At 41.9% G+C, this 23,071-nt stretch overlaps 1 protein-coding gene across 1 annotated transcript in view; it reads left to right on the forward strand.

Moving 5' to 3' along the window:
* The window catches only part of LOC121325471 (N-terminal EF-hand calcium-binding protein 2-like), a 56,020-nt gene extending 37,934 nt beyond the window's left edge, over positions 1–18,086 (forward strand). Inside the window, exons 6-13 of the mRNA XM_041267968.1 lie at positions 276–415; positions 1,959–2,077; positions 6,524–6,603; positions 8,153–8,209; positions 14,516–14,628; positions 15,231–15,308; positions 16,087–16,178; positions 16,883–18,086. Of these exons, the coding sequence (XP_041123902.1) occupies positions 276–415; positions 1,959–2,077; positions 6,524–6,603; positions 8,153–8,209; positions 14,516–14,628; positions 15,231–15,308; positions 16,087–16,178; positions 16,883–16,911 (708 nt within the window). The 3' untranslated portion in view covers positions 16,912–18,086. The remainder of the gene's footprint in view (positions 1–275; positions 416–1,958; positions 2,078–6,523; positions 6,604–8,152; positions 8,210–14,515; positions 14,629–15,230; positions 15,309–16,086; positions 16,179–16,882) is intronic.
* Positions 18,087–23,071: the final 4,985 nt, after the last annotated feature.

Raw genomic sequence — 23,071 nt, forward strand, 5'->3', positions numbered from 1 at the left:
ACTACTATTTTCCTAACTGTAGTTAGAAGGACCAAAATTACTCCCTTGCTTTTAAGTTACTTTGAAGTGGGCCTTTGTTGTTGCCATAGACCATTGGTGGCCAACCCTGGTCCTGGAGAGCCACAATCCTGCAGGCTTTCTGAGTACATTTAAATCACCAAGACCCGTTGTGTTGTGTTGACCAATTAAGAAAGTAATCAGTTAAATGAAGTAATTGAGAACTCAGATGGAAGGACCCTGCGGCACTCAACATCCTACTTCTCTTGCTCTCCCAGGTGTACGAGCGAGGCACCAATGTGGATCAGTTTGTGACCCGCTTCCTGCTGAAGGAATCAGCCAATCAGATTCAGTCCCTTCTGAACTCGGTGGAGAGCGCGGTCGATGCCATTGAAGAGCAGACCTCCCATCAGACGGGGTAAGCGGTGTTCCGAAGGGCTTTCTTAAAACATGAGGAACAGCTCGCTGGAGGAGAGCTCCCTTGACAACTGGCTATAGGCAGCAAAGTTCTTATTATATTACCGTAATTCTCATATATATATATATATATATATATATATATATATATATATATATATATATATATATATATATATATATGCAGAGTTGGGTTGTATTGTTTGTACAACACGCATCTCTTGTATATCAAAAATGTCACAGTATATTTTGTACAACGCAAGTATACTGTGCACCTTGTATACAATGTGCTACCAGTATATAACATGCAGAAATTCTCCTAAAATTGTCTGTTTATTATTGCAATTTATTAAACAAGAAATCCAAATTTCAATGGAGGTTTGATAGGCAAATGAATTTGTTAATTGTCAGCATCATTCGTGTGATGTTGATACTTAATGCCGAGAGGAGGCGGGGTGAGAGAGACAGACAGAGAAAAAAGGGGGGCTGCAGAACCAAGACAGAGGGCAGAGGAGTGCTGTAAAGCAAACCCAATTAGCTTGGTTTTGAGGAGCACTGGGTACCTGTGGCTTAAGACCTGAGAACAGGCTCATTTAAAAAGCAGCAAGAGAAGCGCTGGGTTTTTCTTGGCTTCTTTTAATGGGTTTTTTACTGCAGACACAGAGGAGAGCGATCACCAGCGCTGGAGACAGCCCTGCCCTGACTGCAGGAAGCTGTCATTAGTCCTGTGCAAAGCAGGGCAGTGTGTCTATGTGCAGGCAAGGGTCGCAAGGCAGGCTCTGGCAGGAATGTCTGAGCTCTGTGAAGATGTTTCTTGTTTCTTTTTCTGGAAGTGGGCGAGTTGCTGGCTTAGATCTGAACTGTCATTTTGTGACATGTTTGTTTTTTTTTTTGTTTGTTTCATTTTTTGAGTATGAATTCTTTATTCATACCATACACTAACAGACAACTGAGCGAAACTATTACAGCCCTACATTTTGATAAAAAGCAAATGCTACAGACAAGGACTTTTAACTTTAATGTAATACATGCGTATATTGTGCAGACTCTACCCCCATGCCTCAACCATGCATATATATAAAATTGAAATATGTATTTTTTTGGTACTGCTGTACTGTGAGCTGTGACATGCACAGTATTTAATGGCTCAAATGTTAACAGCTTTGCAAATGTGTGCTTGTGAGTCTCTCTGTGTGTGTGTGTGTGTGTGTGAGTCTGTGTGCTTGTGTATATTTGTGAATGTGTGTTTGTGCTTGTGATTCTGTGTGTATTTGTGTGTGTTTGTGAGTCTGCATGTGTTTGTGATTCTGTGTTTAATTTGTTTGTGAGTCTGCGTGTGCATCTGTGTGATTCTGTGTGTCTGTTTGTGAGTCTGCGTGTGCAATTTTTTGGGAGTCAGTTTGTGTGGTTGCTGTTTGTGATTCTGTGTGTACTTGTTTGTGCAGTTGCTGTTTGTGATTCTGCTTATGGAGATTATAGAGAAAGGTGTGTCAAATGCACATATAGCCTGGCTTGGCCTCACTGTGCTGGTTTCTCTCACACAGTCACTACCAGAGTAAAGGGGGTCACCACGTCTCGGAGGCCCGGTACGAGAACCCTGTCCATGAGTACCCCCCCAACAACAGGGTCACCGCAAGGGAGCAGAAGAGGAACATCCAGACTGGTAATGGGGCAGCTTTCTCCTCCTGTCCCGTTTCAGAAATTCATTACAGTTTGACACATCTGGCAGCAACGTCACAGTGCAGTAGATCAAGAGAGCTGGAGGTCAATCGATAGAGAGCTGCCATGGTTCTGTTTGCAAAAGAAATCTCTGCACATACGACAGCGGTGCAGAGATGTGTTTGATGAACATTGTTTTTAATAGATTTGTGCACATCAAGTTATTGGAAATTGGCATTCTGAATTGGCTTCAGTTAAACAGGGATCCAGTTCACAAAGCTCAAACTTATTTAAGTTATTTAAAGACTTTTTTTTTTAAAGTCTAATTTTAATGGTTACAACGACATCATGAAACAAGACAGTTCTTGGTTGGTCTTTTTTCATGGATAATCATGTAATGCAAAGATTGTCCATTAAATCTCTGTGTGGCTTGCCTGGTAAAGGCACGGCCGCGTGGTGAGCAGGGTGAGTGCTGCAGTCAAATTGTGCCACGTTGTTGTTCTTGGTGTCACTCCCACAGGTAGAGGAGGGAAAATCATCACAGACTTTATCCACACCGCACTACTGCAGCCCCTGCTGCCCAGGCACTGGGTGAGCTTCAGCAGACACCTGCAGGGCTTGTCCTCTGTCCTCCAGGGGCCGGTAGCTCTCTGACATCCCCCGCCGTGCTCCTGGGTGTAAAAAAGGGATTGGCTTGGCGTTGGGATCAGAGGATACACACTGACCTTCAGTTCTCCTTGGCTGTTGTGAGGAGTCATTATTGGACATTATAAATTGGGTCAAACAAAAATAATACTTGGACGCTGTAAACTTGCAACAGAAACGATAAAAAGGAGGAGATGAGAAAAGTAAAAATGCCATCCTGTATGGAGCCTACATTTTCTGAATGAATTACACTTTTTCCTGAAACGAAATCACGCTCTGCTGCCTTCACTGGTTCATAAACTAAATCAGACTCTGCTGCCTTCACTGGTTCATAAACTAAATCAGACTCTGCTGCCTTCACTGGTTCATAAACTAAATCAGACTCTGCTGCCTTCACTGGTTCATAAACTAAATCAGACTCTGCTGCCTTCACTGGTTCATAAACTAAATCAGACTCTGCTGCCTTCACTGGTTCATAAACTAAATCAGACTCTGCTGCCTTCACTGGTTCATAAACTAAATCACGCTCTGCTGCCTTCACTGGTTCATAAACTAAATCAGACTCTGCTGCCTTCACTGGTTCATAAACTAAATCACGCTCTGCTGCCTTCACTGGTTCATAAACTAAATCAGACTCTGCTGCCTTCACTGGTTCATAAACTAAATCAGACTCTGCTGCCTTCACTGGTTCATAAACTAAATCAGACTCTGCTGCCTTCACTGGTTCATAAACTAAATCAGACTCTGCTGCCTTCACTGGTTCATAAACTAAATCAGACTCTGCTGCCTTCACTGGTTCATAAACTAAATCAGACTCTGCTGCCTTCACTGGTTCATAAACTAAATCAGACTCTGCTGCCTTCACTGGTTCATAAACTAAATCAGACTCTGCTGCCTTCACTGGTTCATAAACTAAATCAGACTCTGCTGCCTTCACTGGTTCATAAACTAAATCAGACTCTGCTGCCTTCACTGGTTCATAAACTAAATCAGACTCTGCTGCCTTCACTGGTTCATAAACTAAATCAGACTCTGCTGCCTTCACTGGTTCATAAACTAAATCAGACTCTGCTGCCTTCACTGGTTCATAAACTAAATCAGACTCTGCTGCCTTCACTGGTTCATAAACTAAATCACGCTCTGCTGCCTTCACTGGTTCATAAACTAAATCACGCTCTGCTGCCTTCACTGGTTCATAAACTAAATCAGACTCTGCTGCCTTCACTGGTTCATAAACTAAATCAGACTCTGCTGCCTTCACTGGTTCATAAACTAAATCAGACTCTGCTGCCTTCACTGGTTCATAAACTAAATCAGACTCTGCTGCCTTCACTGGTTCATAAACTAAATCAGACTCTGCTGCCTTCACTGGTTCATAAACTAAATCAGACTCTGCTGCCTTCACTGGTTCATAAACTAAATCAGACTCTGCTGCCTTCACTGGTTCATAAACTAAATCAGACTCTGCTGCCTTCACTGGTTCATAAACTAAATCAGACTCCTGCATAAACTAAATCAGCCTTCCTTCACTGGTTCATAAACTAAATCAGACTCTGCTGCCTTCACTGGTTCATAAACTAAATCAGACTCTGCTGCCTTCACTGGTTCATAAACTAAATCAGACTCTGCTGCCTTCACTGGTTCATAAACTAAATCAGACTCTGCTGCCTTCACTGGTTCATAAACGGCTCCTCTATTTATAAACAAATCTACTGCACATGATAGCGCCGATTTATTATATAGGGTCTCTAAAACTAGATTACAACAGTTGATAAATAGATTCATTTTTTGTAAGCATTTTTTTTGCGGATTATTTTAATAAATACGTCCTGCTAACATGTGACAGTGCTGGTGCTGGGAAAAGAGGTTATTTTTCCTCCTTGTTTTTTTTGGTTGTGTTATATTTCAAACAATAATTTAAAAAAATTATTCACTGGATATGGCATGATATAATTGGACATTCCAAATTGGGGGAAAAATAAATTTAAAAAAAATTATAATTGGGGACTCCTAAGTTTAAAAGAAAAGGGAGAAAAAAGGTTTTAGCTGAGTACAGTATTTTAGAACAGTAATAATCAGGGTTGGGGTGAATTCCTGTTTTTCAAATCCAATTCTGTTTTAATTCCTTTTTCAAATCAATTCCCAATTCCCAATCCCTTGAAGAAATTGGAATTGATAGGTTTTAGAGACATAATAATTGTCATTATTGTTCAACTTTCATTTGAAGCCAATTTAATTGGCTAACACTGATCAATTTAAGTCATTTGCTGTCTCTGTGAGAAGCTCATTTTAGCAGACCACTGCTAGTTTCAGTCAGTGATGTGCTGGATTCAAAGGGAATTGGAATTTGAATGGAAAAACAGGAATTGACTCTAACTGCTAATAATCAGGTCTGTCATCCTTGTACGCAAAATCAATAAATAAAGAAATAAAGATTGAGGGGAAATGCATAGTTGAACTCTGGGATGAGGTACGCTAGTTTGTGTTACTTTGGACACTGCTATTGGCAGATCTGACACATTGGAGTAAAGTGCTCATAAATCACAGAGAATGGGCTCCAAGCAGCACCAGGCCTGAGCCGTTGTCACTACCATTCATCAATGTAAGGAGCTCCGGCTCTCTCCTCTCAGTGGAAGACAGATCTCAAATCACTGCGGCTAGTCCTATGGACCGGCTGCTGAGAAACCTGTGCGATGAGCCCTGCTCATCGCCAGGGCAGAGCACTGTATTCTCGTCGCTTCTGTTTCATTCTGTGTGTCATGCTTGCAGTTATGAGCTGCGTCCCATGAACCGCTAATGCAACCGTGACAAGTTTAGCAAAAGCTGGTCTGAAGAGATAAAGCTTGATTCTTCAAGAGTTTAGCAGCACTGGGAGATGCACGTTGTCACTTTGTCCCCGAGGCAAATGCTACACTGAAGAGCCACGTTTCCAGGAGCATCTACACATAACCCTTATCCAAACCTTTATCTTAATCCTAACTGTAATAACAAATTGCAATTCAGTCCCCCCAGGAGACGACTAAAGCAATGTTACAACAAATGCTATTGAAAGTGTGGCTGCTCCCAGGGCATTTACTGTACTCTCCTACAATGGTTTAGTTTCACTCGAAACAGACTGCACATACCTAAAACTGTTCTTAGTTAAACAAGTAAGTTGCAGTTTTCAACACAACTTAACAAGGCAAAGAGAGAGATCCAGCCCGCTGATCCAAGGTGCAGTGGGTCCCAGGTGTTAGAGCAGCCTTGTTAGCTCTGGGTTACTTTAATGAATCGCTTGTACACTGCAGTGCAGCAATGCAGGGTCACCTGGCATGGCATAAAGGTCTTGATCTGCCTCACTGACAACTGTCTCTAGCTGCTGCCTGGCTTGTCTCGTCTGGATCTGCCAGCAGCACACTGCCAGGACAGAGCACAGATCAAGTACAACTCAGACACAAATCCCAGATACACTCCACAGGAACGCCAGGGGCTGTTTTAACTTGAATACATTTTTTTTTTCTGGTTTTAGGTGATTATTAATATTCTTAATATTACAGAATCAATCAGGTTCTCCATAAAGGTTATGTAGTATAAAAATCCAAAATGTGCAATAGACTGTAGTGTGTTTGTCCCGTTTGCAGTTCAAAAATGATCACTTTGCAGAGTACAGTAAACAAGGCTTCTGCCATCCATCTCTTTCCGCATTATAGGAGGCAAAGACACTAGGGGAACAGAGCAAATCGAAACCACCCTGTAACACAGTGTGAATTGTGCTTAATCTGTTTCCAACATTTCAAGGACAACCCTTTCTTTTTTCTCCACCCAGGTCCAGTGGAGATCAGAGAAGAGGGATTGGAGGCCCAGATAAACAGACTGGCCGAGCTGATTGGGAGATTGGAGAGCAAGGTAGGAAACCAGCTAGACGAGGCAGTGTTTTCATGCACTTTTTTTTATACCTGAAAAACACAGAACTGACTCCCCTGTGCAGTATTCATTACCAGCGCTTCATCTTAACAGGCAATAGCCAAGGCTTTAAAAACATTTAAAAAATGTGATGCATTGCTTGTGGGTGCCATTTCATTTTGTCCTGTAGATTGTATGGTTCTTTCAACCAGACTTTAACTGAAAGAACCATATAATTACCAGTATGTGTTACGAATCAGTTGGTTACACTGTGTTGCGATTGTTTTCCATTCCTATTAAATACAAATACAATTCAATAAACACCACAAACAGACCAAAACAAATGATTCAAACTGGGGGGAATTATTCTCCCAGGGTTCAAACCGGACAATGCCATTGCAGCCCTGTTTATGTTGGGAATGGACTCTAGTAACCCAGTCATTTAAACCGCTTGCTTATTACTGTTTTTCCTCGGCTGGGGCTGTCAGAGAGTAAACATTGGGGCTTGACATCTAATTGCGGTGGAATCTGCAGCAATTTCTTCAGCCTTTGATGCCCCCTCGACTCCCATCTTCACAAGCGCTGAAGATCACCAAATGGAGTGCCCACTTTATATTGTCATTGTTAGTGCAATTTCTTCCAATAATAATAGCAACCCTGTCGTATTATTACACACTGGACAAAGCAGGCTTCTGATGTAACAACAAACCAACCAACACAATGTCTTTATAACCCTGCTGTAGAGCAAACAAGTTCATAGCTGTAGATATTTGCTAATTAAGAAATATAAAATGGGGAACGGCAGCACAGTGCTGGGAACGGCATTTTTAGATGCACCTGCGTTTTGTGCTTTATGATACGAAAGGAGTTGTGACGGAGCTCAGCTTGGTTCTTATTGAGAAGATTGTATCGTAAACGGACATGCAAGCTAAAAGTCAGGCATTGCTGTACCTGGGGTATATGTTGGCATGAGTGAGCATGGAGACCGAACTTCCCTTTGCCCTCTGTAGTTGGCAGATTTGAGAAGCCTTAGACCAGGGGTCTCCAACCCTGGTCCTGGAGAACTACGGGGTCTTGTGGTTTTCATTTCAACCGTGCTCTCAGTTACAGTTGACTCAATTATTGGTTTAATTAGTCAAGATTCTTTAGCCAAAGTCTAATATTTCTATGATGCAAGCAGCCTCTCATTAAAGTTTACACATTTATGGTTTTCAAGTGGATTCGGTTGCCCCTCTGTACATTTAAAAATGCCCAAAGAGACCCAAATATCGGGACCACCTCTGCTCAATGCGGTGACCCTTTGACAATCCACAAAACAGCCAGCAAATTGGAAAGAAAAGCCCACAAAAACAGCTTTAGTCAAGTGTTATGTATGCTACAGGCATCAGAAATGAAATGATAATTAACTTTGACTAGTTTAAAGCGCTAAGCCCCTGCTAGGGATCCTAGACTTCCCTAGAGCACGACAGTGTTCCGCAGTGCTGAGGCGTGGGGTGCGGTACCCTCTGCCCAGCGGATACTCATGTGTGGTTCTCTGTGGTTCTTGTTGCAGACTGTGTGGCTTGACCTGCACCAGAGGCTGACTGACACTGATGGCACAGCCTGCGCAGTAAGTAGCATTCCCTTTTGAAGTATAAAGAGGTCTCTCGTATGTCCCATGTGGCTGAAGTTGTCGCACGTATTATAAAGAATAACAGATGGGGGTTCAGCCTTTGCACCTCTCCTACCATCCCAGCAGTGTTTTAAAAGCACCTTGAGTTCATCACTGTTAAGTGCAGGTCACCCTTTTTCACCCTGTGGAATACATTAAAGCAATTCCAGACTCAGGTTTCGAGAATCCTAAATTGATTTAGGCTTGGCATTAGGCTTGGTGGTGGTTAGCACTTCTGCCTCAGGGGTCTGTCTGTGTGGAGTTTGCATGTTCTCCCTGTGTACTCCAGTTTCCTCCCACAGTCCAAAGACATGCTGTTCAGGTTGACTGGTCAATCTAAATTGCCCTCTGTGTGAGTGTTTGTGTGTGTGGTGCCCTGCGATGGACTGGCATCCCGTCCAGGGTGTAGTCCTGCCTTGCACCCTATGTCTGCCGGGTTAGACTCCGGCTCACCGCCACCCTGTAAAGGATTAAGCGGTTAATCAAAATGGATGGATGGATGGATGGAGTTTGAGAAGAAATCGATTTTAGAATGATAGCACAGCTTTGTCCAAAAAGGTGCACATGAGTTCTTGTAGTGTTCCTGCGTACAGCAAAAGAACTGGACTTGCCATGAGTGAATAACTTCCTACCAATCTGAAGCCTTCAGTTTCAGAGCCAATTCTAAATCCAACAGCTGCATGGATTTGGTAGCGTTTTATTAAATGTCAAGTACCAGGCATTTTACTGGAAGTTAATATGCTGTGTGTTGGCATGACTCCTGCAATTGCAGTGAGAAAACTGTCAGGTTGGGAATTTGCCCTCATTTCCTAAGACTGTTCTGACACCAGGATGCCTATTCAAAACCAAGACAACCCTGTTGAAAGTTGTGCAGGCTGTCTGTCTGCTGGAGAGTCACAAAGCATTGGAAATCAAGAAGTCAAGACACCTAACTCCTGTTGAGATCTCAATGGCAAAAGTCCTTCCCGTTGGGTTTCAGTATTAATCCCTCTCGTGCACAATCAGCCACTAAAGCTCTGCTGCACTGTGTCACCAGTCATGCTGGAGGCAGTGACGGACGGGAAGATTTCCTGCCTTGGCTCCTCTTTATCTGACATGCCTGTCTTCAATGGCTTCCGCAAGCAGCCACTGCTCTTTGTTACGCATGCAAATTCTGCACCAGCCACAGAGCTGACAGCGGGAGGGCTTGTTAGGTAAGGGGCCCCTCTACGTGCAAAGTGGACGGATTGAAAGATCTTGGCTCTTGCCCTCACTCCCGTCCAGGCACATGCTTGCGTGATGCGCACACTGCACATTGTTGAGAATGTTTTGCTGTGGTTTTTCAGGGACTCTGATCTCTGCTCCTTCGTAAATCTAGAGCTCAATGTAAGTAGAAGACAGCTTAGAGAATATACAGTATGTATATTTTTGTATGTGTTCTTTTGCAATGTGGATTGCAGGTCTAATTAGGACATCTTTCAGTTTGTTTCAGCGACTACAGCAGCAGCTAGCGTTGTAGTCGGTCTATAGATGATGAAATACTCCAACGCCTTGTCTAAATACTACCTTTCTCACCTCTCTGTATGGACGATGGTCACCCTTTAAAAACAAGATGTCAGCTCTTAAAACGTTTCATGTAAATTGCAGATGTGTTTGCCTGCTAAAACTCCTGTCCTACACAGTATCAGTACTAAATTCTCTTAAAACTAACCTACCAAGCAAATATACCCTATTCAGAATTGCAGTCAGCGGCCCTTTCGCTTGACAGGTGTCTCAGCTGCCATAGAAAAACAGACAGATGTACCTGGGGGAGAATTAAGACAGCATCTCCTAATCGCCATGGCAACTAGTGTCCCCCCCTCCCCCGGGGGTCCATGTTACCTCCCACGTTCTCAGCGAGACCACCACAGGCCTCGTCAGCTCATGCTCTGAAGACTTCAGGGAGCGAGACAGCAGGGCGGCCTTTCTCTGTGGGATCATGCTGTGGTTTGTTTGTTTGTTTGCGTTTTCTCCCAAGACGTGCAGTTTGTGCCAATCCACTATAATTACTGTATCTGTTTAAACCTCAGTGCATTGCAAACTGTCAGTAATATACATGTGTGTGGGAGGTACTCTCATTTGAGACCAACACATTGCTTAGCTGCTGATTACTGAGAATTTTTTTTTTTCACATCTGTGAGGAAATTGTACCGAATTCCTTATGGTTTTATTACACACTCCAGGCATAAATGTGACTAAAATGAAAACGTCTTTGAACACAACTCTCCCTGAGTGCATCTCTTGACTGATTTCATGTGGAAAGCACTGGGGCTCAAAGGTGTATACAGTGATCAGTAATTCTAGTGTGGAAATGGGATCTCTTTGAACTAGCAAGAACATCCCCTAGATCTATGTAGGAGCTCTGGCATCAATAAAGTGGGTTATTCGTTGCATTTGTTAAATGTTGAATACATCTAGCCCAGTTTATGGAATAGCTAAGTCATTTGTATTTTATGTAGGATGCTAATATTTTACCAAAAATGCGATGTTTAATGCGCACCAAAGTTACCAGTTTGTGCACAGTGGTTTTAGTCCTGGGCTGGATAAGCACTTCTTAGTGGATAAATCCAACATTGCTTTTAAAACACACCTTCATTTTCAAAGCAAAGGGCTATTAAATATTGGAACAGCTGCTCCTCTATTTGCAAACCGTGTGCAATCATGTCCGTTTCAGTAATGAGTGTGCACGTGTAGTACGATATCGAAAATGGTTGCATTAATGTAGGGGAAAACGCCTGAGAGTTTTCCAATAGGTCTTTGTGTATTTGTACACTGGCACACTGCAGCAAGTGCAAGCAGTTCAGATACAGCTGCTCGCTAATGAGTCGTTTAGAAATAGAACAATAGAAGACATGCAATTAAAAAAAACAATTAAAAACAAGAGAACGGGCCCATTATTATTATTATTATTATTATTGTTGTTGTTGTTGTTGTTGTTGTTATTACAAAACTATAAAATAATGACTTGGTTGCAGCTAGGAACCTTTTAATTCATTGTTTTGAGTTTGTTCTTGCTAGTTTTATAATGTAAAAAGGATGACTACAACTACACAGAGTGAGAGAAGGGAAAATGATGTATGCTGTTTTCTGCGTAAATGCAGCAACGTCTTTGGTTTCATATATAAGTCTGTGTGTCTGCGTCTCAGTGTAAGCTGCCCAATGCTTGAGTGCAAACAGTCATGGGAGGCTAAGATGTCTATAAATTTGCATTGCTTTACAAAAGCATGGTCATTTGTGTTAGTAAAATTGATTGGCGATATTAAAGTCTTGTGCTGTAGGTGGTTTTCAAATAGATTTCACTAAAACAGTCCCATGTACCGCACAAGCCTGCGTGCTTTCCTGGTGTGAAAACACCCTCCATGCATGCACCTGCTTGCTAGATTATATAACAAAAAAAAAGATGACAAATTGAGGTTTTTAATTAATGTACATGTCGCTCGGGGGGTGCTGTATGAATGATACTGTTTATTGGGAGAGCTATGTTTAACTATCCCTGACTGATGGGTTGAAACACTTTCAGCTCTTGATTTATTTTTATTTTTTATGCAAATGTCAGCAATCGAAAAAAAAGGGAGGGGGGAGTGAATTGAAATTCAAAAGACCTCTCTCTCTCTCTCGTTCTAGAAATGAGCTCGGTACTATCAGAGAGGATGAGGGGATGGCATGTGTGAATAAAGCATAACTAATCAATGGGAGCAGCGCCACTTTTAGACGACTCATATAGTGTTTATTTAATGAAATCCTATTTTATTGCACCAGTAATGTCTTCACCCCCTTAGACACGTACAAAGGATTATTGAAAGGTCAACTAGTTGCAGCAATATGTTCACAATCATCGTTGTATAATAGTATTCACATGCACAGATATACACACATCATTTAGGCTATCAACATCTTGCGAGGTGCGTGCAACATTGTTTTTAATGTTCTGGGTGATTGCTGTGCATTAGATGCCATCCCATTGAGAGTCTTTTTTGGTGTGCTGGTAATTTGTTTTAATCATACCAGTGGCATGTAGTTCATTTGCATTGAGCATAATAATTGAATTAGTGAAGGCTAGTTAACAGCAGAACAGCCCTGTCACGTTTGCAATGTTCCTCTTGCAGTAATTGTAATGTACTGCTGATCACCTGTTAAAGATGCAGGGCTAATTTCCATCAAGCACAAAGGGGAGGGGAACTGAACACATCCAAACATCATTACCAGTAGTATCATATATATAAATGACAAACTATTTTAGAGCAGGTGCAGTGACTTTTTATTGTGCTGATTAACAATTGACCTTTTACTGTCTAAAGTTATGGGGGGATGGGGGATACTGTGAAAGTCACAGGCTATTAGCATGTGTGGCCAGCGTTGGAAGCAATACAAGCAGTACATCTGCGCCGCATGCTTTGCACCAGGTTTTCGGATGCTGTCTTGTGGAATCCTGGCCCATTCCTCTTGCATCTGCCTGTTCAGTGGTCCCAGAGCCCTAGAAGCCACACATCTCCCAGTTCGTGGCCTGTCATTGACAAAGTGTGTCTGGTTATACTGTCTTGCCAGGTTTCAAATTGCTGGCTGTGAGCACCCAAGACGACGAGCCACAGTACACAGCCCTAGTCCAGCCACCAATCCATGCTGATTGCACAAAGGTGCTGCTCTCTTGACAGACGTGGCATGTTGGTGTTTTTCTGTGATTTTCTTTATTGCTTTTAGTCAAGCTTGCAATTCAACAGCTGAAATCACTCCATATCCAGTGTCCAATCATCTGTCTCACTAATTAGGTGATTAAGTGCATGTGCTTCAATCATAGTCACTCAAGCGCGTCATGGTCAGGGATGAATGATCGAGTGATTAAAAACAAACCAAAAACATTTTGTCAATGTCCATCATTTATATACCTTATTTTTCAAAAATAAATGTGTTATAATAGTGATAAGTTTCTTCTGATGCTCAGTATATATGTGCTATGCAAACCTCTTAGGCATTATGAGCATCAATAATTTACTCAAAGCCTACACTAGTGTTTTTTACTATTATAACAGTAGTTGTCTATTGATCAACAGTCCAAAGCACCTTTGATCATTGTTCCATAGTTCAATTTCTGTGTTCTTGTGCATATTTTAGCCTTTTAGTCTTGTTCCCCTTTCTTAACAGAGGTATTCTTACTGCAACACATCCTTTAAGTCCTGATTTCAAGAGTGACCTTCGTACTGTTGCTTTGATGGACAACAACACCTGTGCCTTCTGCCAGTTGTGTTGTCAATGCTTGTCTTCTTTCTATTCCTTAAGGATATTATCTTAAGTATCGCTGGGATTTGTGTGAGTGTTTGTATTTGTGTGACTGTGTGTTGCATCTTGTGTCAAAATAAATCCCCCACCCCCACAAAAAAGAGACAAACCTGACAAAACCAACCTTATGAGGACAGAGACCATAATGTTGAAATGTATATTTAAAAAAAAATCATTTTTTAAAGAAAGCAATGCAGCAGTATTTGCTTTTGCTGCAGTATTCATTATTGAGGCTTACAGCGTCCCACTGGAGTTTAGAATAGTAAATCTGCACTGTGTAGGAGTCACATAAACATGTGTGCGTCTGTTTCTTCCTAGGGTTAGTAAATTCATCATCATCATCTGTGTCTGTGAGCCAGACTGCTGAAGCATTGCCTGGGATGTGGTCAGATTTCTAGCTAGGTGTCGTTTTAGGGGAACTGCTAGAGGAGTTACTATGAACCCTGCATAGGGAAGCATGGCCAAAGAAAAAAGAAAGTGTAGTAAAGTGTGAAATCAGTAAGGAGGACTGCAGTGCTCAGTTTACAGGCAGTTTAATGGAAATGGCAATGAACATTTTCAGAACAAGCTTGCCTACTAAACGAGAAGCATTAAGAGCGCTGGTAGCATACCCCATCAATCACTGCAGTTATAGAAAATGAAGGTCCCTTGGGGGGGGGTTAATGTCAGGATCATTCTGTAATTAGACTGCAGTGCTTTTCTTGTGCTGATTAAAGAACATGAAAGGAACTAATTGGAACACAATGTTGGGTGCTGTATCGGGTGCAGATTAGGGAATTAGTGGCCATCCCTTTCTTGCTTAAGGCCAGATTGTAAATGAAATTAAATGCAAAAAATACCAATTCAGCAGCAGATAAGTGTTACAGCAGTGCTGTAATTTCGATTGAATGCAGGTCTCGTGTCAGCGCAGCACACGTGTTTTATACTTGAGGATAGAAAAGGTACATGCTATCTCTCTGGTTTTTTTTCCAGTCCTTGTACCTGGTGCGTCAAGAGATGAGCGTATCCCAGAAGCACCTGGGAGAGTTCTGCGAGGCGCTGAAGCAGTACATGAAAAACGTCTCGGCACAGAGGGACTGCTTTCAGTAAGTAAAACAGCCTCCGTAGACCTGGAGCGTTGGCTCTCTCGACTCTTCAGAGCAAAGCAAGATTTCCAAAACTGATCTTAGCCCTTAGCTGCAACCCAACACCACCCAGAGTGCTCGTCACCCAGAGTGGAGGTCCTTGGTCGATGCCTGTTGAAACTGGCAGCGGGAGACGAGTAAGGGATGGTAATGTCCACAGAGTAGATTGCCTGTTACACTAATGAACCACCTGCTGCCAGTCATAGAGGGCACAAGTGTGGGAACATTGGCCCTGTCAAAATCCATTTCGTTTCGATGGCCCGCCTCCTTATACATGCTTGTGGTTTTTTGTTTGTTTGTTTCTGTTGTTCTTTAGAATATCCTGCCATCTACAGCCGTCTTTTTCAAAGACCTTGATTGCACTTCTGCTCTTTTACGCACATTTACTGTGTTTAGAAAAGAAAGAGATTTGCTTTTAACCCTGTGCTGTGGAAAGCCCTGAGAAGCAGTTAGGTCTCCTTGACAATATACTGTACTGCTCATTTCTACACAACCTATTGTTAACGTGGATCTGAATCTGTGCAGTTTTTAATCTTCGTTTTTCTACCCCCCCCCCCCCCCAGTGTTACTGCAGTGAGGCTGCCTGATGGAATCACCTTTGTTGTATATGAGTTCTGGGAGGGACAGGAGGAATGGAAGAGGTAATGTACATTGTATATACTTATATACAGACAGCATGTAAGGGTGTAAATGTTGCAGTGAGCGCTCATTCCAGGATACTTGGATCAGTGGGATTCCCAGTGCAAATGGTGCAAAGGCCATATCCCATTTTCCTGAGGTGATGGGCACAATCTGGATTAACAGCCAGCACTCCACTTTCATAATTCTTGCATTTAGTTCAGGTTCTGCTGCAGTTATCGACAGCGTTCCAATTATTATCGTCTTCGTGCCATTAGTAAACACTATTGATTTTCTACCGACAGCCTAGATTTCAAGAGCTTTGATTGCCTACATTAAGTACCCAGGCTTGAACGCTGTTGCTATGGTAGCACTATCTGTAACTTAAGTCAGTGGTCCACTTTCTGTAAGCCATAACTAACGCCCCTGGAAGTCTGTTCCATTTGACAGCTTTCTATTTTTAATACTGATAATCTGCTAGAGGTCTAGTTTTTAACTGGGACATTGGATTCTCGTTTAGCATGACTGATGTTTAAAGTATCGCCTAACTAGAGTATCTGCTTTATACTGTCTCACATGAAGGACCATGAAGTGAAGTGCATCTTTTAAATACTCCCTTGTGGAGCGCTCGACTTCAGTGAAGGAGAATTGAAGTGGCTGGTGTTTTAAAGTTTTAAATAAGTGTGGTTAGAGGGTCAGGGTTAGGGTTTAGGGTTAGAGTTTAGGGTTAGGAGTTAGGATTTGTGCCTGTATGTGTGTGAGTGTGTGTGTGCTAATGCTCTTCGGCGTCTCTCCCGTCAGACACCTCCAGAGCTCTCCCTGCAAGGTGTTTCAGCATGTGAAAGTGGACACTCTGACCCAGCCTGAGTTCGTCTCCAGCGTCGCTGTACCAGGTGAGCTGAGCAGCCTGTCCCACACAGGGCATCTGTATTCTTGGAGCCCCTCTTGATGAGAGACTGCCCTGTTTGAACCAGTCTGTCAGCATAACACACCTTGCCAATCTGTTCGAAATGCAAAAGACCCAGGAGCATCCACTCCTCCAGCAGTATACTGTTAAACACATAACCCTGATCAGAGCCTTATTCACCTGGACCTATTAAACACATAACCCTGATCCGAGCCTTATTCATTTGGACCTATTAAACGCTCAACATTGTGGTTTACTAGCTTATACTGCCATCTGGTGGCAAAAAAAAAAAAAAAAAGCTAAAACCCTTAAATCAGGGGTGGCCAAAGTGGTCCCTTCCACTCCTGGTCTTTGTTCGAACCCTGTTAAAAATTGTTTAATTGAACCAATTTAAACCTCCATCCAGACCCTGAAGTAGTTAATTGTATAATTTTACCTGTTAAACCTGGAGTGGATTGGTCCTCTGGGACTGTGATTAGACACCCCTGACCTAAATACAACAGCTGTACTTGTGTGCATCATCCTGAACAGTTAACATGCGTATGGATGCTCATATGTGGTGTGTATGGTTATCACTCCCTGCTGATGGCAACAAAGCCTTGTTCAGGTTACAGGTAATAAGGATTGATAATTGAGAATTCGATCCAGGCTCCTGATATCTGTGTGGATTGTTTTCCCTTCTCGCCTCAGCTCTCTGGTGCTCCCTGAACCGGGACTGACTCTGCCGCCCACCCCGCCCCAGCCCGTTCCAGACCACCCTTCTCTCCAGTAGCTGTTCGCTGAATGCTCGTCCCCCACTGCTGAGGATTTACTTGCATCTTTTGTAATGATTTGTTTCCAGACAGTCTGTTAGATACTTAACCGAGCACACGGCAGGGAATGTAGGGTCTGTGAGGGCTTTGTGATTTACTGTTAAAGTGAAGGAAAGCAAACAACCCAACAGAAACAGAGCGGCTCAGCAGAGACGTTCACTTTGAGTGCTTCAGCAGGGCGTGTCTAAGAGCACAGGTACCGTCTCTTACTCTCCTTTCCACCCCCGATTCCTCCCTCCCTTCCTTCATGCACTTGCACACATTTACACCCACACACACACAGCAATGTGATCCAGCTAAAAGAATCTGTAATACAAGAGAATATTGGTTTTTTTTTTTTGTTTTTTTTTTTTACTGTGTCAAGTGCCTTGAGATGTTCAGGCCTGCACATGATAAGACGCTATATATAAATCGAAGTTACTGTTGTTGTGCTAGGATCGCAACGCAAGAGCAACATGTTCTGTAATAATATATGTCAAGATTTTTTTTAAAATTTTTCACATGGTGTATTGCTTGTGAGTTACACTGAATACACACACACACATCGGACTGATATCTTTTTTTAGGACGTTTCGGACAAAATCCTTTCTGCTGTGTAGAGAGAAAAGTAAACACTCTAACATTCTTCATAAAACTGAATACCTGTGCGAAGCAAATTGCTTATCTAATAGTAACGTGATAGGTTACCTGTAGTGCTGGAATATACAGCCTCTATACAGCATCCCGAGCATCTCTTGTTGCTTTCCTTCCCTTTATTCAAGTGCATGTGCTCTGGATGTCCAGTCAGTTATTTGCAGTAGAATTTAGCCTTGCTACTTTAAATGGGTTTGTGCATTTCGTATTTGCTTTCTTTTGTATCCTGTAAAAAGGACAAAAAAAAACAACTAAAAAACAAAGCGGTAGTGAAGAATGAATCTGCTTGAATCACTTTTACAGCATTGTTTAAATAATTCTTATATGTTTGAGTACTCTCCCTGTCTCTGAGCATAGGGAGTGCAGGGATGCAGGCAGTATTATATTCAGTCTGATATTACTTTAATTATTACAGGTAATGTACAGTAAAGTTAATCCAAAATAAAACAATAATAATAAGAATACAAATTATAATAAAGTATTGGAAAAAAAAAAAAGTTGTCACGTCTTTACTAATCCGGTTCACACACTGGTAGTGCTGAGGCATGTTGACACCTAAACAGCAGTGCTAGCTTTGCCTATGTAGGAAAGCTTGCTACTCATTTTGTTTCATCGGTTAATGAATTAAAAGAGGAGGTAGTACAGTAGTAGGGCGTATGAAAGTTTACTGAATAGTGGAATGGCAAGAAAACATCAACTTTTACTGTTTCAGCACTAAGAAACTTGCAGAAAGTCAAGCTGCTAGAAGAAGAATTAGTTCAGCTGTGCAGCTTCACATTCCACTGCTTGACCAGGGATAAAAACTGATTTTCCTATGGAAGCCAGCATGGTTATTATATATATATGAAAAGTACTAACATTGATAGCGTGGACCCTGATATCCCTGGTATCCCTGGTATTTACCACATAGACACACTGTGTAATATGTTTGGGCTGATAATCTGTCCAATCTTCAGTGGCATGACACTCTGCAATTGTGCAGTAAGATCCTCAGCTGTGTGTGCACTCTCTGAAAAGTTTATCTCATATACAAGTTTTCTTTTATAAATAAATTATTTTGAAAGCACTTGGTAAAGGAATAATGAAGATTTTAATGAAACTTCCCCCTCCCCAAGAAGAAAGTATAGAGACATGCGTTCAGCTCAGTTACCAACAAGAAGATGAAATGCCTTCTTGTTGCTTTGCAAACCTGATCCTCAAATACCCACACCGGTCCAGGTTTTTCTTTCAACACAGGTTATAGAACATTATTATAGTTATAAACACTGAGCTAGAAGTGGGACATCTAACCATTCAATGTCAAAGCTCATTTATAAACTGCAAGACATGCTAAACTGCGGTTTAGTTTATTTTTGCTCAGCTGAGAACAGTGAGACAGTTTATAGTTCAAGTTTACCTTGTTCTTGAAGACACCGGCTCAGTTTGCATTGCCAATATCAAACAGAGACCTACGGGGGAATAAAAATAAGAAATGAAATTTAAAAAATGTAATTAAAAAACACAAGTATAATTTCACCGTGCATTCGCTGCCAGCTCAGATCAAGACGAAGAAGCAGCAGAGCAATGCAAATGTGCACACACTGTTCTCTCACAGCAATGAATGCATGGTTCTGTCTAACCTGGGGCTTTAACCCAATAATGTCCAAGCTTGTTGTTTTGTCAAACCAACTACACGTTACGATATTTCAAGAATCAGAAGTGCATACCCACTGGATACCATTGAATAGTATCCGTGCTGCTTTGTGTTGAAAGGGAGCACGGTCTACACAACTACCCCATCCCCAATGATGTACGAGTCTTGTGTAACACGGTAATATTTCAAAATCTCAACCACAACATGCAATATTTATACACAGAATAACTGAGACCATAAATTAACTTCATCCAAGGTTGTGTCTCTGTGGAGGGGTTTCCGGTTCAATGAAGTCATAAATAACTGGGTTTCAAACCAGATAAATGGAGCTCTGTTCGGTACAGAAACACAACAGCGCTTCAGGACAGTAGCAAGACTGGTTTACAAGGCTGTAAAGTTGAGTGGTGAAGTATAGTGAAATACATCTTTACCTTATACAAACAGTATGGCAAACACAAGTGTACTGTGTTTAACAGGAAAAGCACACAAATGTTACCTATAAATCAGAACTTGCTAAAGAAAAGCTCAGCAAATAAACATAGACAAAGGGTACGTGGAACACCAAGCTTCTTTCATGTACTCCCTCAGTACATATTAGGTGTGGTTAAGGTTATGGACGTACATGACTACAGCCTGCAGGAAATAAAAAGAATACATTGACAAATGCCAGGCAGGGGTCTGCTGACCTGGGAAGATGAAGATGAAGAATGCGCTGATCCCCCCAATGACACTGATGACCTCGCTATGCAGGGCTATGATCAGGGTGACCAGGATCCAGGCCACGGTCAGCGAGATCCACACCATATTCTCGTAGAACTGGGTGACCATGTCACACCGCCGCCGGTGTCTCACCAACAGGTCTACACTTACATTTGCAGTCGTTTGACTACTGTAGTCTCTCTGCTGTTTCCTATACTTCTTTAAAACAGACGCAGTGCTCTACTAACCAGTGAGGGAATAAATAAACAGGCAGAACAGCATGGAGATGATGGAGATGAGAACCCAGTGTGCGATCCTTTTATTCTGCATGCTGCTGTAGATGGCAATGCAGGCCTCATGGCACTAAAACAAAAATGCAGGAAAATCATTTAGTTTTATAAATAAAATATCACTGTTTTTTCTTTTATATATAAATTATTTTGAAAGCACTTGGTAAAGGAATAATGAAGATTTTAATGAAACTTCCCCCTCCCCAAGAAATGTCACTACCCAGCTAAAGGTGCTCACACAGGCATTGCAGACATCAATATGTCCAATGCCTTGCTGCAGAAGCAGTCTTGCATCATTATAAAAGCTGTGTGTTTTGTAGTCTTTGAAGTGGAAAAAAAAAGGAAGTTTAGAAAGTGTTGCATAGCTCTGAATGACAAGGGCCAAGCTTCCTGTCTACTGCTTGATAAAGAGAGCGAGACTATAATGAATCGCCTCTGCTGTGCACAGAGACAGCCAGCTGTGCTCCCTTTAAAAGAAGTTTGTGAGAACTAGACATGATCATCTAACAGATGGGCTATAAAAAAAAAAAAAAAATGAAATGTAAATGCAATTTGTGATTTACAATACCACTATAAATAATTCCACTTCCAAATACATTTTTCATAACTCTGTAAATCAATGTGTTCCAATTTCAGGTTGCTTCATTATTTCAAGGGTAATGATCTCTGCCTTCAGTCCATAACTCAACTGTTCTGACATTTATTTAATTCTCCTTTTTACTTTTCCCTTCATTCACCTAGATTGACTCTCTCTGTTATAAAACGGATCCCTCTGGGCTTCTCTTGATATTTTGGGACTGCACTGAAAGTCGTCCACTGTCAAGCTGCAAGTTACTGAATTACTGTGACAGGGCGGAGGCTGGGTGTGAACCGGTGGCCTTGCGCACTGTTAATGGACAATCTTACCACATTGCAAAAGAGCCGGGCTCACCTGCATTCGTGATTGTAGAGCTTTTAACCTCATCTCACTGACAGGGAACAGAATCCATAACCGCAGCATCACACAGCACTCCCCGTTACATAAGCACGAACATGAAACCCAGAACAATGGCTTTCCTTACCTGAAACCCAAAGCATATAGTGGGGATGACACTGAACATGGAGGCCCAGGAAAAAATGCTGAAACACCAGAGAATAACACAGCGTTAGGCACAGAGCTACACACACACAATTAAACCCCACTGGATCACCAGCCATAGTGACAGAGGTTCAACTCCTCCGCCATTTCACTGAGCTCACCGTTTTCTTTCAATGGTATTCTTCATCTTCATTAAGCTGCATTTTCTTCAGTATAAGGTGTTTGAACCACCAGAAGCAGTCATTAACAGACTGCAGTGAACGGTGTAGCATACACTTCATGCACAAAGCTATACCGAGCTGAAGTTGGTTGTTCTACGGTATAACTTTAAGAAATCAATAATAAGAAACATTTACTAGTACTGAAAAAAAAAAAAAAAATTTGAAATTTAGACAGGAAGTCTTTATCAAAATACAACACAAAAGTCACACATAATATGTGTTAGTGTATGTGTCAGGTTTACATTGCTGAAGGCACAAGCCTTGCCTACATGATTTAGTTTCTATAAGTTTGTGCATGATGGTGGTACACTAATGTTGTGAGAATAGCATTGACACCACCATGCTGCTAACGTGCCTGCCCTTAAATTTAAAGATGTGCAAACACACACAGAGACAAGGCCGACTGCACAGCCGGTCCGGTCCACTCGCCCGCTAGTAGGTGGAGGGTGATAAACCACAATGTGATCCTTCATCAGGTAATACTTAAATCAAGTACGTCGCTGCTAAGATACCTAGAATACTTCAGAAGAGAGGTCTCCATTACTAACAACACTGTCATGAGTGATGCATCCTATTGAACCCTTCTCATGATAGGACCACGTCGTAAACGTGGCTTTGCATTACTAAGATACTGCGCCAAAGCATTCACACTGCACCCTGAGATACACTAACCCTCCATTCCAACAGAGGTCCCAGGCTCAGAATGTGAGATTCTGTTTCATTTCCTGAACTTTGACATATTATAAACACTGTGGCCAATCAGAGACGCCATCCTGAGGAGTCCACCAATAGAGTGCAGTTATTTTTTGATGATGCACTAAAAACATGTGTGTGCGTACAAAACTGACTGTGTATAGCATCTATGTGTACAGCATCTATGTGTATATGGAGAACATAAATGTGGAATTAAATATACACTGGACAAATACTACCACATGAACACTGATGACAACTTCTTTGACACAGGTATTTTCCACTGCACAGGCTGGGACCCCAGCTTACCTGGTGTATTTCTGGAACCCGATCTCCTTGGGGATGGACAGAGGCAGGATGACCAGAGCGCACAAAGTGGAGAGAGCAACGTGCTGGTCTGTGTACCAGTGGTACAGCACTGTGGTCTCGGGGGACATTGTGGTATTCAGGTACACAGAGTCACACACTGAAAGGGAGGAATGAGATCCTGGGTTGGCAGCACTGTCCAATAGGAATGTAAAGATTCAATACGCATCGATGAATCGTGATACTTTCTTTACATGATATAACATATCAGCAGAACAGAGGTCTGTATCGTTTGAATCGTGATACAAGACTGAAAGCAAACCAGAGCTCATTGTAGATCACCAAATGGTTCCCGAATGAATAAGTGTGTTTTATAGTTGCTATGGATACATACTCTGCCTGTATTATTTCATTCTTGTCTTTTAAGAAAATGGTCTCTCCTTAAATGACCGTTTGGTCTTATTATGCATTATAAAAAATAGCCAATCATGACTCCCATGTATTGTGATACATC

This window comes from Polyodon spathula, chromosome 13, assembly GCF_017654505.1.
Source record: "Polyodon spathula isolate WHYD16114869_AA chromosome 13, ASM1765450v1, whole genome shotgun sequence".
Classification (NCBI taxonomy): Eukaryota; Metazoa; Chordata; class Actinopteri; order Acipenseriformes; family Polyodontidae; genus Polyodon; species Polyodon spathula.